The 17610-nt window shown below is 52.6% G+C and overlaps 1 protein-coding gene across 1 annotated transcript; it reads left to right on the top strand.

Annotated features, from left to right (window-relative positions):
- Nucleotides 1–4912: 4912 nt before the first annotated feature.
- On the top strand, nt 4913–16199 carry LOC144148610 (iris-like). The gene is made up of 5 exons (XM_077680120.1): nt 4913–5053; nt 7464–7627; nt 8383–8678; nt 11021–11334; nt 15489–16199. Exons 1-5 carry the CDS (start codon nt 4913–4915, stop codon nt 15840–15842), a joined length of 1269 nt encoding a protein of 422 aa, XP_077536246.1. The 3' UTR covers nt 15843–16199.
- The last annotated feature ends 1411 nt before the right edge of the window (nt 16200–17610 follow it).

The following is a 17610-nucleotide window of genomic DNA, read 5'->3' as shown; positions in this document are numbered from 1 at the left end:
TGTAGATATCTGTACATAAAGTTTCTTTCGTCGCCCTACAAGCCCCAATGTTTGCCCCAACTCCGGATCAACGTACGCCACCACCGGTCACGCTACCAGATCCGCAACAGCATCAACATTTTTTAAACAAAATAGACCAAAAATGCGACTTTCGTGTAAAATTTTTTCTTGAACATGTAGAAGGGATCTTCTCAGGAAAAAAGCTTAAAATGACGCTCATTTATTGTAATGCACTTAATCGCCGCCTTTACTGCCTTTACTAGCAGCGCGGATGAAGATTACTAGTGAAATTCTATGCATCATTATCACACTTTTGAAATTCTATGCATCATTATCACACTTTTGACGCATGTGAAACTTTGTTTTCGCTAACAGTTGTGTTCTGGCTAGCGGTGGCGAGCTTCACTAGCTCGTCGCTACTCGTCGCGTCGCTCTTCGTGCGTACGAATGCCCGCGGCCGCGTGAGCGCGCCCGGCAAACGGGAGGCGGGTACGTTTTCGTGAGGCTAAAAGACGTTTTCGGGCAGGTTTTTGCGTTTCGGCGCATTGTCGCGGACAAACAGCTCCTGTTTTTGGCCTGCATGTTTGACAGTTCAGCCGGTCTGCCGAGTCTGCCCGCTGAGACGGCCCGCCGTGCGGATGATCGAGCCGTGCGCCGGGGCGAACCTAGGCCGCGCGTCACGTATGAGATCCAGTCGGCCCGCGGACTTCGTCTTGTAGATACACCTTAACGAGGATCTACATGTGGCGGCGAAACATGCTTTGTGCTTGTTCTTTATAGAACGGGTAGGATCTGCTTGATTCGAAATACGTGTGGCACGGGCCAAAATCACGTGTGCCGTAACGTTCAGCGGTCTCTTTGTTCTCCGCTTTGCTATCGTTTGTTCGCTCCCTGTTTGGAGTTGCAGACACTGCACATTGTTTTTTTTTTTTACACGAAAGTGTTTTATTCCGGGGTACACAAACAGTTGATTGACGTCGTATCCGTCCCGGAAGTGGCGCCACTACAACGAAGCAAGCGGCCTGTAAAGGGTGCACCCCTGCACATAGGGTCTTCTTGCAGGGAAGCAACCTTCAGAACCAAAGAGTCGTTTTCGGGTTTTATAATTTAACACGGAAGTGTTTTTTGTCGGGATACACCAAGATCTCACTAACGTCATATTCGTCACGGAAATGACACCAGTACACCTTTGCCGAAGCGACCCGCCAGCAGGACGTCGCTCGCCAAGCACACCCACAAGACAGCCGCCGACCCGCAAATCATGCTCAGCTGCAGATTTCGCTGCACATTTTACTTTCGTGTTTTACGGATTCCTGTGACAGGAATAAACCACTTTTTTTTTTCATTTTACCGGTGGACAACCATGGTGACAGAGTGAAAACCGAAAGACGGATCTAAAAAAAAGAGGGAGGTCAGTTGCCCGATAGAGGGACGAAACAAGAAATTTCCGAGGCAAACAATGGACTCGAGCGGCGCTGGATATGAACGGTTGGCGGTCGACTGGAGAGGCGGTCCTGCAGTGGACCTCAGTTGGCTGTTGATGACGATTAAACCCTAAAATTTTAGTCTGTCTGTCTGTCTGTCGGTCTGTCCGTCCCTCGATTCAGCCACCCTCCCGAGAGTTCACAATATTCTTGAACGAGAATTTTTATAGCCAAAACCTTTCCGAACCACTAAAACTGGAAACATACTTCATTATTGTAAACGCTGCTGAGCAAAATTACACCATCTTCCCATGGGGAACCATGAGGAGGATGCGAAGCGTCATGGGGGTTCAGTGTAGGTTCCATTGTGTTGCCGTTATGTTGTCTCATTTATCGGAACACGAATGGGAACGTAGTGTGAACCCCCATGTAGAGACAGAGAAATGTAGAGAAATGTAGAGACACCGAAGAGACCGACACCCGCGTTACCTGATCGAACACGTCCTGGTTCTCGTTTTTCTTTATTGCGTGCTCACGCTCCTACCCCTCTGCCCTCCCTCTTCGTCCTCTTCTCTGGTTGAGCTGCAAGGCGCGTGGCGCTTCCCGCCACAGCTTTCCCACGGGAAATTCAACATCCTCCTCTGAAGTTTTCAGTTCGTCGTTTCCGTTGACGTTCAGCTTCGCGTGCCTTCGTTGTATCAGTAGCTTTTTGACGTAGTTTGAATGAGTGAAGGACATAAGGCGCGTTCGTAGCACATGCTCCCGTCTCAGTTTTGTACCGCAGTGGGAAGAGCTCCACGTACCCCCCGTTGCGGCCTGAGAGTCGTGGGATCGAAACCGGGCGCCGCCTAGCTATTTCTTTTTATAGTGGACTGCGCTGACGTCAGGCCAAACGCTGACGGGGCTGAAGAGACGCGCATGCGCAGTAGAATGCGGACGGCGGACAACAACGACAACAAGGGAGGGAGAGACACAGCCCCGAGCATGAGATGCTTCGCATCTAAAAGAAAACATTATGCATACTTGAGGCAAAACATACTGCACAATTGGTGCTCGCAGTGTGCTTTATCAAATTGAAAATAAATGAGTGCTTTATATTTGCGATACAAAATAAAAAGTACGCGTTGAAAAGAATGTGTTGACCCAAACATATACAACAAGAGCTCGCGCGATTCTGGACCTTGTGGCAGCTAGTACAAGTTTGATTGATTGATTGTGGGGTTTAACGCGCCGACGCAACGCAGGCGATGAGGCGCGCCGTAGTGGAGGGCTCCGGATTAATTTTGACCGCCTGGGGATCTTTATCGTGCGCCGAAATCTCGTACACACGGGCGTTTTTGCTTTTCGCCTCCATCAGAAAAGCGGCCGCCGCGGCCGGGAATCGAACCCGCGACCTCGTGCTCAGCAGCGCAACGCCTTAGCCACTGAGCCACCGCGGCGGGTAGCTAGTACAAGTTCAACCGTAACAAGTGGTTCCAGTAGATGGCGCGAGCAGTGCGGAATGTGGGAAAATTGAATTGACTTTAGCCAACGTAGCTCCTCCGTGTTTATTGTGGGAGAATTGAAAGGGAGAGGGAGAGCGCGAGAGGCGGCGACAGAAGACTATCGTCTTTCGACGACATTTGCAGCGAAGAGAGCAGACCCGCGGCCATTTTTTTTATCATTTTATTTTCTTCAATATGGGTACCGCTCAAGCCCTGTGTATTGGACCGTTGCAAAGTTGCATTAGTGACCGTTTTGTAGATTTGATTGGTTGATTGTAGGGTTCGCGCCGACGCAACGCAGGCGATGAGGCGCGCCGTAGTGGAGGGCTCCGGATTAATTTCGACCATCTGGGGATCTTTAACGTGCGCCGAAACCTCGTACACACGGGCGTTTTTGCTTTTCGCCTCCGTGACCGTTTGCTTGTTAAACCTGCTTTGTGTGTGTGCCTCACTGTCATTCATCATGCCTCCTAAATTTACTTTTGCTGGCCGAGTTGGGGCTAAAGATGATTGCATTAGGGCGAGGATGAGAGAGAGAGAGGGAAAAGACTTTATTGAAACCAAAGGTCTCAGGGAGGAAGGGGGGGCGGAAGTCTACAGGGCCTTTGCGACTTCCAGGGCTTTCTCCTAGGGGGAAAGGGTAGGGAAGGGGGAAAGGTGTCGTCTGGACATGAGACCTGCAGGATTTGCCAAAATGAGTATGCCCACCGCTTTCATGACCAGGAGGACCCGTATTGCAACTGCCAGAGGAAGGGCCGTTCGGTAAACTAACAGTCTGGAGGAATTTTTTCACCGTCGCTGTCTTACTGCGCTCGCGTTTCGCGTCTACATTTACACCCTTGTTTTCGTTGTCCCCTTTGCCTCAGTGGAGGGTAACAGGCTAAACATTTGTGATCTCCGTAGGATGAGCTCGTGTCCTTTCAGTGCACCTTTTCTCTCCGTCTTGTGAACAGATGAATGCACCGAAGACGATTAAATGGCTTTGCCATTAATGCAAATGTTGCATACATTCTTTTGTTATTTCTTTTGCCTTCTGATTTTTATTTGTTCTTTGACATCTAGTTTGTAATAAATTACATGCTGAGCCATGTCTGACTCTTCGCGTAACTATATGTACACAATTTCGTGCGAACAAAAGAAGTTGAAGTTCAAGACTAAGGCAAAGAAGAAGAAGCGTGCAGGTAAGCTTCAACGCTGCTGTTTGTCGTTGCAAAAAAGAGTATTGAATCAAGCCGTAGTACCGCAAATTCAACGCCGCAGTAGAATGCCATAGATAAATTTAGACTAGTTGGGGACCTGTAACGTGCGCCTAAATCTAGACACTTCGCCTTCATCAAAAGAACTGCCGCCACGGCCGGGATCAAACCTGCGTACTAGCGTTCAGCAGCAACGCCTAATCACCAAGCGGGTCTTGTAATTTCTGATTGGCAGCTAAATCTCCCCATGACGGGGCATGCACGACGTATACATTCAAGCGTTCTCGCGGTAGAAATTATTCGGCGCTCCCAGGTGCGCTAAGATCTTGACGAACCCGTTGTGCTCATTTCACCCCTCACAACCAGACTGTCCACATTGCAGGAGGGCAGGCTGAGACCGACGTCCCCAGGTGAAAATATTTTTTCTAGCTGGGTTGTTGAACCAGAAATTTCTTCTAGCTAAAAGTATTTTTAAGCTAGAAATTAAGTTTCCAGCCTCATTTCTAGCTCGATTTACATTTTTTTATTGGCAGGAAGCTATTACTTCCAGCTAGCATTTGTCAGTCCAGCTGGAAGGAAAAAAACATGTAAGCTGGAAATAATCGTCTCTAGCTATACTAAGAATTTTTCTATTTAGAAGCTGTCGATTCCAGCTAGAATCTATAAATATAGCTAGAAATGTGCTTTCACATTTTCATGGGGGACAGACAGACAGACAGAAATATGAGGAGTGTAAATTTGAAGGGAGGGGAGGAACTATATATACGTTTCCCAAACGCTGGTCGCGAAACTTGCCTGCAGCTCACGCATGGCGACCACTGAGCAGACCGAGTCTGGCCCTTCGTGGAAGATGACCAGGCAGTTGCAGGTCCGGGGAGACCGCGCCATCGTGACTCGGGTCTGCAACGTCCTCGCCGTTGACATGTACAAGCAGCTGCTTCGGAACAAGGTATCGATTTCGCCCTAATTAAAACTGGACGTGCGTGAGAGAGGAGAACAACGGCGGCTGAAAAAGCGCTGAAGTTGCAGGGGAACCCCAGGAACACCCGCAACAATAAAGGAACACAAAAGCAGGCGTAAACTGGCTAAGGGTTACCATTAATGCAATTAGTTTACTGAGTCTGAATGCATGAACGTCTCTCTACAACCTGTTTTTAATTCGCGTGCTCGTTTCGGAGGTAGATCTAAAGTACAGAGGAGATGGAAGTAACGTGTACACAGAATAATTATGCGGGGTTCCGGTAAGGCCGATCGAGCAAACCACCCCTAAAGTCGCTTCATCGGCCGATGAAGGGGCCTTAGCCACTCCTTCGTCATTCGTCAGTCATGAAGTTGGAACGTCGGATCGATATGTGTATATACTGGTGCGCATTTTTCTGCTACAACAGGTAGGGACACTGCCACCGCGCTCCGTAATGACATGGGCTGTTTTCGGGAATCCGCTACGTCATTTTACGGGCCACTGAAGGGCGTTAAGTGCAGGGGGAAGAGGGAAGGAAGATGGATCGAGAGAGGGAAGTGAGGAGTGGTAGGGATAAAGGGACAGGGAGAGAGGATGAACCGTTGCGGCACAGTAACGGAGTGGCGAGAAAGCGCGTGAACCCTGGTCGGCGGCCATGACAGCACGAACACCGGTGCTATGCCACGTTCAATACGCCGACGTCTCCATATTTGGGAGGCCATGACGCCACACCAGGCTTCTTCCTCTTCTTCTAGCAGTACGAGGGAAAAGGAGAGGAGAAGGGAGGAGGGAAAGGAGGACAATGGGAGCAGGGTGAGGGATATGGATCAGGACGAACAGGGGCGGAGCCAATGGGTGGTGAAAGGGGGGTAGTGATGGTGATTAGCGATGGGCAGAGCAATGAACAATGAACTTTTATTGTGTATTATCATATACAAAGTACACGATGCCGGAGGGCGGCGGAAAAAGCTGTCTCAAGGGACAGCTTGACAACGCCGCTGGCCGGAGCTACGGGAAAGAGGAGGAGAGACAGGAAGAATGACTGGGAATGTCTGCGAGGGGGCAAGCGAGAAGATACACGCTGCTTTTAATCCATGAATGGAGAAAGTGAACATGCATGGTGAGTAAAACAGTCCCCGCCGGGTATGCTGGCAATGCACTGGGTTAGTACGCCCATGGGCCCCAGAATTAGCACGAGCAGAAATCTTATAGACACGCCGATAAAACTGACCTACGGTTTCACGATGCCTTTCGAAAGCAAGATGAAAACAGTTGTGTAGTCAGTGTGCCTGACAGATCTACAGTTTCATTTTCTAAACGGACGGCCAGAAATGACGTGTTCATTGCAATAAGTCTTCCTTAGCGGGAGAACTCGTGCGATCGGCATGACGTGCGAACAAAACTGCTTAGACCAAAGGTCCACAAAAAGCTCTCCACTGGATACAGACTGGTTTGTTCCAATACGCAGTGGAGCGTTCGTATAATCTGTAGCTCGGTTTAACACGAAACGCCTCCGTTCGTTCAGTCCATATGCTCCGAACTCACACCTTGGCGGTTCCGACGTCACACCCCAGTTAGCGCTGTGCTTCACCTTACATGTTACGTAAGTGCCCCGATTTTAGCGCGAGAGCGCTATGGGTTGTATTCACTGGCGAAGCACGTGTGCAGGCAACCATGCTAGAGTGTCGTCACTGGTTACGTCGGGCTCCGCGGGATGGCGGTACTTGTCCGTGCTATAAGCACATGCTGTGTGTTGGACGTTCTAGACTCTACCCCACCGAACGCGAAGTAATGTCTCGACTCCAGTGTGAGTGCGATTAATAACATCTCTGTTGACACACCGTTGAGAATCGGGTTGAAATGGAGCAGACGACGCACGCCGGTGTTTTTGTTTTCTGCGGCGTGCGGGCGCAGTGGCATAGGCCACGCCATGTCCGGTGTGCTTCGGCCATGTCCGTGGCCGTTTCCAGTGTTGCAAAGCGAAGAAATTGACAGCTAAAATTGTCAGTGAATACCATCTATAGGTGCCCGACATCGCGAAATCGCGTCCGTCGTTCTGTCGCAGTGTGAAGCCTTCAAATCAAGGTCACAGAGCGAAAGAGTGCCACGAGAGCAAACAGCGTTGCTAGGCTACGCCCGTGGGCGTCGGTGATGCTAGGATGCACACTGGACGACAGTGTGGTGGAGAGGTTGTAGCCGGGTTCCGGCTTACGCGGTTTCATAAAGTTAGAGCAGATGTTGGGGGCATCGTATTAGCGCTGAGAGACGGAACACATAAGAGAAACACAAGAGACGAGCGCTAGCGTTCGTTCCTTGTACTACTTCTATTCTGTATTCCGACCTCTCAGCGCTAAACCATGCCATCAGTATCAAGTAACCAACTCTCCCAACTTGTCAGGCGCAGGTGGAGCCCGACCGGCCGCCGGACAACGTCGTCTTTTCGCCCCTGGCCGTGGCCTCCGCGCTGTCCATGCTTCTCGCAGGCGCCAGAGGGCGCACGGCGCAGCAGCTCTGCGCTGTGCTCGGCGTCGCCGACCACGTGGCGCTGCACGACCAATTCAGGTTGGACGCTCACTGCGGGCAGCATTTGTTATTCGAGTGACACGGCAAGGTTTTCCCCGTGTTCTTGCGCAGCGAGCGCTCCTAACGCAATGGTCCCCTGAGACTTCACTCCTACTGCCACGCAAAAATTAACACAGCGGGTCTATGGCAGAGAGAGAAAGAGCGGCGGCTATTTGATATTTCTCATGCGCGATTAAATAACAGTACCGAAATGAGAGGAATACGGCCGGCTGTGCCCGTATGGGACGTCTGCGGTTGATTGATTGATCGATTGACAACACTTTTATAGCGTGGTAAAGGAAAGAGGCGGTAAACACTCTTACTAGATTAATGCCGCAAATGGGTAGGACGTATTCCTTTTTTTGCCAGCAAGGCATCTATTGGTCGCAGTGAAATGATTGATTGTAGGGTTTAACGCGCCGACGCAACGGAGGCGATAAGGTGCACCGTATAGTGGAGGGCTTCGGATTACGGATTAATTTTGACCACCTGGGGATCTTTAACGTGAGCCGAAATCTCGTACACACGGGCGTTTTTTTTCTTTTCGCCTCCATCAGAAAAGCGGCCGCCGCGGCTGGGAATCGAACCCGCGTCTTTGTGCTCAGCAGCGCAACGCCTTAGCCACTGAGCCACCACGGCGGATTGGTCACAGTAAAATAACAAAATACACGCTCTAATTCAGAGCGACTGCGTGACCATGCGTGCGACGTCGCCTACGCGCGTGTACAGTGCACATTCGACCCGGCTGCGTGCAGGCAAGTCTGGGGCCAGCTTGCCAGCCTGGGAGAGAACGTGACGCTGCACCTGGCCAACGCGCTCTACACCGACGAGCGATTCGTGCCCCTGCCTTCGTTTCGGGACACACTGTACATGTGCTACAGAGGCATCGACGTCACGCGCCTGGCGTTCGGGCAAGATCCGGACGCCTGCCGCGCGAGCATCAACGCCCGCGTAGAGCGGGACACCCACTCCGCCATCCGTGGAATCGTGCCGGTCGAAAGCCTCGACCACGACACTGTCATGGCGCTCATCAGCGCGCTCCACTTCAAGGGTGCGTTCACTTACGGTGTTTCGACCCTGATTTTAGATTGTCATTTTAACCGCTAAGTTTCCCTGCGGGCGCAAGCTCGGCGTTTTTAGGAATATGTTAATGTGTATTTCCGATAGTATCCGGCGATGTCCAGGTCAGGTAACGGGCAAACACATGAGGAATCTGTAAAAAACGCGTCATTTGCCTTCAAATACAAATCTGTCGCATTAGGTGTTGCTTGGTGTAAATACTGGAATTACTTTGGAGACATTGGTTAGCGTTACATATACCAACAAGCAAAAACTGGTTTGATATCTTAAAGGGCCTGCAAGATAAGAATTTCCGGAAGAAGCTTTCTGGCTTTTTCCACTCCATTGGGCGTCTAACTTAAAAATATGGAGCTTTATCGCGACGGTATGATAGAAATGTACTCCCGATGTTGCTTATCCCCCGGAAACAGGCGATGTCGGCTCGCGGGAGGTCACGTGTTTTATTCCGTATCTTTCAGGTGACGCCACAGTTCCAAGGTCGTCATCCTGTTTGAGTTGGCCTCCGGCTCCCTCATATATAGTACCTAGAATATTCTACCCAGTATTCTATAGGCCTATACATAAACGAAAATCATTCTTATTCGTTTCCGGGGGAAAAAAAGAAGGGTGTAAGTTCTTTCACCGTTCTTGGTGTTAAACAAAATGGACCATATGATGCAATCTTCATGTAAATTTTCATCGCAAACGGGGAAACGGTTTGCTCAGAAAAAAATGGCTCCAATCCACGCTTTCACGGTGGTTGACTGCGAAGCTGTACACGACACCCACAACGATTACCCATGCGACGCCACTTGAATTCCCACGTGTGGTTCTACAAACGAGAGACGACCGAACGCAGCAGCGACGGCAGGAAGAAAACTGAGAGAAGCGTCTGGCGAAGGGTGAGGAGGAGGGCGTCACGCGCGGCTATGGCATCATCTCTTTCACTGCCTCCCCCTCACTCTTGCTTCATGCGTCGCCGCCAAAGAGCGCCCCCCCCCCCCCCCCCCAGACGCTGTTCCGTTTGCCACTAATACAAACCACGTGAACGCCGTTATGATACTGTAATGATGACAGCGCCGATAGACCCCGTCGGGACGATGACCCTCCTCCCTTCTCCTGGTTTTGTTGTCCCCCCATCCGTCGGCGGAGAGGTCAAAGCGGGATTCACACGACGGAGAAACCCTCTCACGGAGGCGGACGGATATGTGACGTCAACAGCACGTGACCGGATTATCCGGCCTGGCGGCGCATTCACACGTGCGGAGCTACGCGGAGTGACTAGCAGACGACAGCGCCGAGGAGCAGGTTCCATTCCCCGCTGAGGGCCACCGCCGTCGAGCGAAAACATGCGGAGGCATTTTCTTTCGCGGAGCCACCGCGGGCTATCCCCACCGAGGGGCGGAGCCTAAAACCGGTTACGTGAGCGGGTCCCGCGGGCCAAAAAGAGAGGGTTTCTCCGTCGTGTGAATCCCGCTTTGGGGCGGCCTTGCCGGCGACCTTCGTCGCAGCTGTGGGGAAGGCTTTCGTTTCCTCCCGACCTTCGGGGGTGGCGGACAGGGGGGGGGGGGGGGGGGAGCGGGGGTCAAACCCTAATTGGCAGGTGCGCTGCTGTGGTGAGGCGGCTTGCTTGCGCCTTGCTCGCGCGTGCTTCAATAAGTTTGTCGAGAGCTGAGACTGCGAGCGGTCGCACGAAGACTCGCTCCCGTGGCGGTTTCTGGGCGCCAGAACCCCACGCACCCCTTTCTGCCAACCTTGCGGCGGTTTGGCACCTTTTTGGCCTCCAGGCACCTTCCAGGGATCGTGCCGCGATACCCCCCCCCCCCCTTGTGCGCTGCGGCGCCGCTTAATTGTAATCCAGTTTTCGTTTTGTTTTGTACTATATGTTTCGTCGTCTGCTGTAAATATATAATTGTAAATAGACTTTTTCTTCATCATCTACTTGCCTCGTCTCGTCATCGGGTCCTTCACCACCCTCCATGACGACACCAACCACCTTCAACAACGAACCAAACTTTACTGATACATTATGCGGATTGCACTTCACACGAGGGCTCTGAATGAGTGCAGGTGGTAAACCCGCCGCCGTGCTTCGAGTGCACCGTCTGTCTCCCCATCTTCTCGCGTGGGCGTAGCTTAGTCGGTAAGACGACGGGATGTCGCTCCGGTAGTCTATTCGGGTCCAAGTTCGATTCATGGTTTTCATTCATGGCCAGTAGTTTCTTTTATTTGTTCGCGAGAATTTTCTGTTGGTTAGTAGATGTATACTACTTCGCAGTAAAAATATTAAAGACGCATGAATGCTTCATACGGCGGCTCCTAACTTCACCGCAGCGCGCTGGCTGGTGCCGTTGGATCCGGGCCGGAGCTGCACGGGCGACTTCCACGAGTCGCCGTCCAAGGTGGTCCGCGCGCGCATGATGTCGGGCGACGCCGTGTTCCGGCTGAACAACGACTGCGACGGTCTGCCGGCGCGCGCCATCGACATCCCGTTCCGCGGCAGCAGGGCCTCCATGACCATCCTGGTGCCCGACCAGAAGGACGGCCTGTCCCAGCTCTCGAACGCCCTCTCGCCCGCCCGCCTGGCGCGAGTGCTGAGCGGATTCGACCCTCCGCGCGACGGACAGCTGGTGCTGCCGCACTTCAAGGTGCGCTGGCCCTCGCAGTCATAGCAGTAGCCGTGAACAGAATGGCTATCGCTATCGCTAGAAAAATTGGTGCAGCTTACAGTAGTGGTGCAAGCATGGAGAAACAGCGGAGGTAGCTTCTTCCGGATTTGCTAAGTTTTGCGAAGTTTTGCTAGGTTTTGCTAGGTCTTGCTAAGTTTAGTTCGGTTTTGCGACGTTCGTGCTAGGCTAGGCTAAGTGTTGAGGGGTGAGGCCAAGCTTAGCCGGATTTTACAAGGCCGTTCCGGTCGGTCCCCCGCACTGACAGCGGATCCAAGGGGGGTCGACCCCCAGCTCCGCTGCTTCTCCAGCCTTGCACCACTCGTGCAAGCTGCGCTTTTTTTATAGTTTTAGTAGGCCAAGAAAGACTGTCACCTTAGAATGGATAACGAGTGCGTATACACATATGCCCCTTAAAGGGGTCCTGAAATACCTTCCGCCGATGCATGGATGTACATGTAACCAAATAAGACAATGTATTAGCAATCTCCTCGCGCAAGAATTTTGTTAAAGCGATGAGTATTAGCTGAGAAATCGTAAATAAAAAACCGCGCATTATCGTCGCGCCGCGTTCCCTCCTCTTTTCAACTGTTGACGGCGCGCGAGCACTCCCTCCCATGATGCTGCGCTAGTCAGCGGTGACGTACTTCCGCATTACGCTCCTCCGACTGCCGTCTGCTACGGGCAAGTTTTGTTGACACCATGAATTCCGCACTCCGCTCAAGGATGGATAAGCGAACGAAAAATCTGGCCGCATGTGTGCGGTGGCCTGGCCTTGCCCTTTCGCGGTGTGCGTTGCTGCAGTGCAGCACGTGACTTTTAATCAGCGGCGAACTCGCAGCCGCTGGGGAGGATCTTGCGCTCGGTCCCTTTCATGCACCGCGCACTGTTTATCCAAAAAGCGCCGTATCAGATGTGGCCCCGCTGGTGCCGGGTCTTATTTTGCGGTGGTGGTAATTCCTGCCGGCGCCATGTGAAAAAGACATTTTAAACCGATACCGAACCCGTGCACAAAACGCTTCAATCATGTGACCAGTTTAAGGTCCCTTAGACCAGTTCAGCTTGGGGCGACGCGTGGTGGAGAGCGGCAACGTTGACAAAACATGAGCTTTCTAGCGCTGGAGCGAGCGCCTTTCTTTGACGATCTCAAACATCGGTTGCCTTGGCAACAAGGCACAAACCACCCCAGAGGTCAGTTACGCTTGCGTGATCCCGGTTCAGCTCGGGGCCCCACCTCGCGACATGTGGGCACTGCAGACGTACCACTCACTCTCATTAGGAAGTGTGAGATGCGTTTGGCATTACAGGAGGCGATGGTGTGTGTGTTGTGGACGCCTTTGTTTCGCGATGAGATGCGACGTTGTGCTTCTGCGGGTGGATAGTGCTTCCCATGGTCTGGATTATCTTTCTCGAGCGACGTACGACTCAACCTCGCATGGGGTATGTGCAGTGTGCGTGGCTAAAAGCCATCTCGGCTTGCGCGCCAGAGTTATTAAGTGACTTGCTGTTCGTCCCCGCAAACCGCGCGCGAGGTGAGTGCCGAATTTACGACGGGCAGGAGGAGGCAACCCATCGTCTGTCAATCGCGGTTCAGACTTGCAACGCATGTTGTGACGATGTGTTCGTTCGAAACGCATCTCTGGATTGTTTTGAAGTGGAAAAAAATGTATCCGTCAAACCCGGGCATTCGGCTCAGGGCGTTCTCTGCGATTGCACGAAAGAAGTGCCACGGGGCTTCAACGCTTTCTTTATGGAACGTACTCCGGTAAGAGAATATCCATGTCGTGTTATGGCCGTGTTGCATTCAATACGAACGGTTAAGCGTTTGTTTACACTTGTTTCGTTTGTCGTAAAATGTCCAAGCACTCCGGCACTACGCTGGCAGATCAGCCGGCGAGTCGACGCTGAGCAGACGACTCATCTCTTTGCCGGAAGTGCGTGAAAAAGCCGCCCAATAGCAGGATGTCTAGCTCATGACGAACATCGGGGAATCGATGATGTAGACATGTGAAGATGGCGGCGTCCAAAAACACGAAGGAAAGGGTGAGAAAAAAAGCGACAAACTTTGCAACAAAAGTGTGAGCTTTCCGCTGCGCGTAAAAGAGTAATAATTGGCCCAGATGACCTTGACGACCCAATCTAACGATTGCGCTACTTCATTTAGTGTGCTCAAAATGCCTTTCAGGGCCCCTTTAATTGTGCTCACACTCAACCAGGCGCGAAAGCCGGCTTCACTGTTATAACACCCCATCTGCGGTGGTGCACCCTTTACAGGCGGCGCTGTTTTTTTTTTTTTTTCTTTCTTTTTTTCTTGGCACCCTTTGCTAACGCCACCGGACCAAGCTGAAGCTTAAACAGCTCCGCTGCTAACCGCCGGTAAATAAAAATAGATGGAAAGTTCGTTGGTCGATCTTTGAGAAAGCGAGAGCTTCTCCCTCGCACCCAATCCCCGTCCCACGTACGAGCAGTGGGTGGACCGGCTGTCCAGCGCGGACCTCTTGACATAGCACATGCTGATACAGAGGGCACGAGCAGCCAGCAAGGACCAGGCTATCCCGGTCTAGTGGACGCCCCCCACAGGGCCGGCTCTCTCACCATCCTGCACCAAAATGAGCTCGCAATTAAATATGTTCATTCTCTCTCTCTTTCTCCCTCGCGAACTTGAGGCTGCGCCCGATGAGCATGCCTTGCTTCGGACAGCAACAAGGCGTTTCTCGCCCGCGCCTCGTACACCGTGTCAACTGTGTTTTGCGCTCTGTCTCAGTGGTCTCATTTGCCTGCTTGAGCACCGGAATGGGCTGCCTGTCGCTTCTCTTGTTGTCCACCAGTATCGGCATTCCGTGGCCGTCATTTCCATTACTTGCTATTTTGCCACCATGCACTGGCTGTACCCTTCGTTTTACGATGTATGCAAGCGGCGAAGGGATTCGCGGGACCCTGACGTTGCATGATTGCAGGGTTTAACGCGCCGACGCAGCGTAGGCGATGAGGGTCGCCGTAGTGGAGGGCTCCGGGTTAATTTCAACCTCCTGTGGATCTTTAACGTGCGCCGAAATCTCGTACACACGGGCGTTTTTTGCTTTTAGCCTCCATCAGAAAAGCGGCCGTGGCGGCCGGGAATCGAACCCGCGTCCTTGTGCTCAGCAGTGCAGCGCCTTAGCCACTGAGCCACCGCGGCGGGTATTCGCAGGACACGTCGGGCGCTTTCGGCAGAGGAAGGTGGCGAGCCGCGCTTCGACTTGACGTCTCCCTAGCATGACAGGAGCACACCTCTTAGAAGGCAGGTAACGAGCGTCTTGGATAATGGAGGACATCCTCGGGCGGAAGACATCCCACACAGTTCGGCTGTGAATGTTACGGGGAAAATTAACTGACGATTAACTATTGGGCCACCAGGGGCGGAATTCTGAGTTCTGCATACATTTCACGCCAGTTTCGAAGCGTCCTCTTCGAGCGAGCCCTGATTGATTGAAGACGGACGATACGGTGTGACGCAAACAAGCAAGGCGGGGCAATTTCTGTGCAATGGTCAGAGGCTCCGCAACCGGAAGTACGTCATAACAAAACGGGCAGAACTCAGGATTCCGCGCCAGAAGAACTGAAGAGACGGGACTGGAAGAGCGATAACCCAATGAAGGGGCGAGATGAGGAAATTTAGTTGCAAGAAATCGATTCGGAGAGCGCAGGATAGGATCGGTTGAAAGTATTGCGGAGATGCATGCCTTCGTCCCGCAGGGGTCATAAATGAACCGCTGCTGCTGCTGTTACTGATCATGGTTATTATGACGATGTTGATATTGCTTGAGTAACACAGCATCCCGCACCAATCGGGCGAAAAGCGTTTTATTTTTTCAGGCTAGTCACTACTCATCTCATCTTTTTTTTTCTTCAGGACAGTCGCTACTCATTTCACGATGAGATTTTGTGGAACGAATCAATTCATAACACGTAACCTCCTATTCAGTCTTGGCTTGCCTTGCCCAAAGCGATTCTCCGGCCTTGAATCGCGTTTACCCCTTTCCCGCAGCAATCTGGCACTCAATGGGATTTTTTTCACTGAGACTTTTCAGCATTGCGAGGCTCAGATTGATTCAAACCACCCGCCTATTTGTATATGCACCTCACTGTACGCGCAGGTGAGGGCCACGACCAACCTGAAGGCCGTCCTGCAAGCTTTGGGCGTCGAGGACCTGTTCAGCCCCGACCAGACCGACCTGTCGGGAATCGCAGTCGACGGTGACCAAACCACCGAGGACGGCACCTGCAGGGACGCGCGCCGTCTCGTCCTCTCCGTCGCCCTGCACGGCGCGTTCCTCGAGATCAACGAGGAAGGCGCTCACGGAGTCGTTGCCCCAAACTTCCAGACCCCCGGTGACGTCATCGTGGACCCGGCTCGCATCCTCGTCGACCGGCCGTTCTACTTCCTTTTACGCTGCCGCAAACCGGACGTCATAACGTTCGCCGGCTGCGTGTGGCGCATTGTGCAGTGATTAGCGCTGAATAACAGTAATTTCATACTCTCGCTCGTTAGATCGTGGGAACTGGATGCTGCTACCATCATTAAATTTGGTTTAATCGTGAATTCGTGTGGTAGGAAGCAGCAAAAAAATTTCACCATCTTCCCATAGGGGACTCAAGTCGACCCCATGGCTCCGTTCCCCTCATTCTCCTCCCGCAACGCCGCGATCGAACTGAAAACGAATGGAAACTTGAGTCGACTCCATGGCTGCTTCGGATACTACTCAGGGTTCCCCTACGGGAAGATGGTGACGCGACGACAATAGTTGGTGAGGGTTTTTAAAACTGCATGTTTAAACAAAAGACATGTACAGAATATTTACAGACTGAAGTAGACCGAATAAGAAATAAAGTGAGAGTCTTAATCCAGCTAAAACTTTGTGCACGCGGCACCCCCGTCAGCGACGGACCCTGACTTAAGATTACCCAGGTGGTGAGATCCTCCCTAGCCGAACCTGGCTAGCCCGGCAATACGCCGGCCGTGCATAGCACCTCAAACCTTGAGAATCCGATTTTCTCTCCGCCCTCCGATACACAGGCCAATCAGCATCTCCTGGCGACCTGATTGGATGGATTGCCAAATCCGGGCCTTAACCGAGGTTGGCGACGCCCCCCGTAACGATGGTCACTCTCTCTCACCAGAAAAAAAAAAAGAGGAAAAGATCAAGAGCAAGCCAAACAAATACAACAAACACTCAGGACTCCGCGGAAACGCGTTCAATTGCCCGGGACAACCTTCTACGAACGCGGCCTGCGTCGCAAGATGACCGAACAAATAATACGAGCAGCTGGGACCTATTCCGTTCATCTGGACGAAACGCGGCGCGCCTCCAAGATTGTCCGCCGTTGACAGGCGATGCTCCGTTAATTGGCGTTCGGGCCGCTACAGGCCGCTACACCCCGGGCCGCTACACGAACACCCCCGCACGCCCTCACTGCGCGCGTTGACGGGCCAACAAATCGAAAGCTATCGCCATAAATCGGCCACTGTCTAACCACAGTTGACAGCTACAAGCTCCCCCGTCTCCGGCGGCGCGACGGACCGAATGGTTTTACAACTGGCTATTCCGCCAGACGTACCCGCAGTGGGCCACAAAACCAGCTGCCGCCAAGCTTCCGGAACGCCCTTCGAGCCGCCGGACTAGCAAAGTTTTCCCACAGTCGCACCATGCGTGCCGACCAAAACCGCGCGACGGCGCGGTTGAGGCCCTTAGCAGTCCGTCCGTTCGTAACGTACGTTGCTACCGGGGTGACCGGGACCCGTCTGCGCATGCGCGTGCGGAAGGGCGAGGAGGAAGAGCGAGGAGGCGCGGACACGGCGAAGGCAGCCCCCCGGAACTAATCCCCTTACCGTGACGAATGCCCAAGTGCCCAGACGGGTCCCGGTCAACCCAGTGGCAACGTACGTTACGGAACAGACGGACTGCTAAAACTCTCTATTATAAAACTCTCTATTAGAGAGTTTTAGCAGTCCGTCTGTTCCGTTGGTTACGTTGTTACCGGGTTTACCGGGAACCGTGTGCGCCTGCACGCACGGAAGGGCGAGGAGGCGCGGGCATGGCGAAGGCAGGCGCGCGGAACTAATCCCCCTACCGCGACGAATGCCCAAGTGCCCAGACGGGTCCCGGTCAACACGGTAACTACGTACGTGACGGAACAGACGGACTGCTAAAACTCTCTATTGTGTCTTCACGCCAGCGACTTGACCCAGAGGCCGCTCGTTCTTAACAAGCTGGCTGC

This window comes from Haemaphysalis longicornis, unplaced genomic scaffold (genome assembly GCF_048455015.1).
Source record: "Haemaphysalis longicornis isolate Haplotype H1 unplaced genomic scaffold, Haemaphysalis longicornis Haplotype H1 scaffold_8, whole genome shotgun sequence".
Classification (NCBI taxonomy): domain Eukaryota; kingdom Metazoa; phylum Arthropoda; class Arachnida; order Ixodida; family Ixodidae; genus Haemaphysalis; species Haemaphysalis longicornis.
This window is presented reverse-complemented; position numbering and strand designations above follow the sequence as displayed.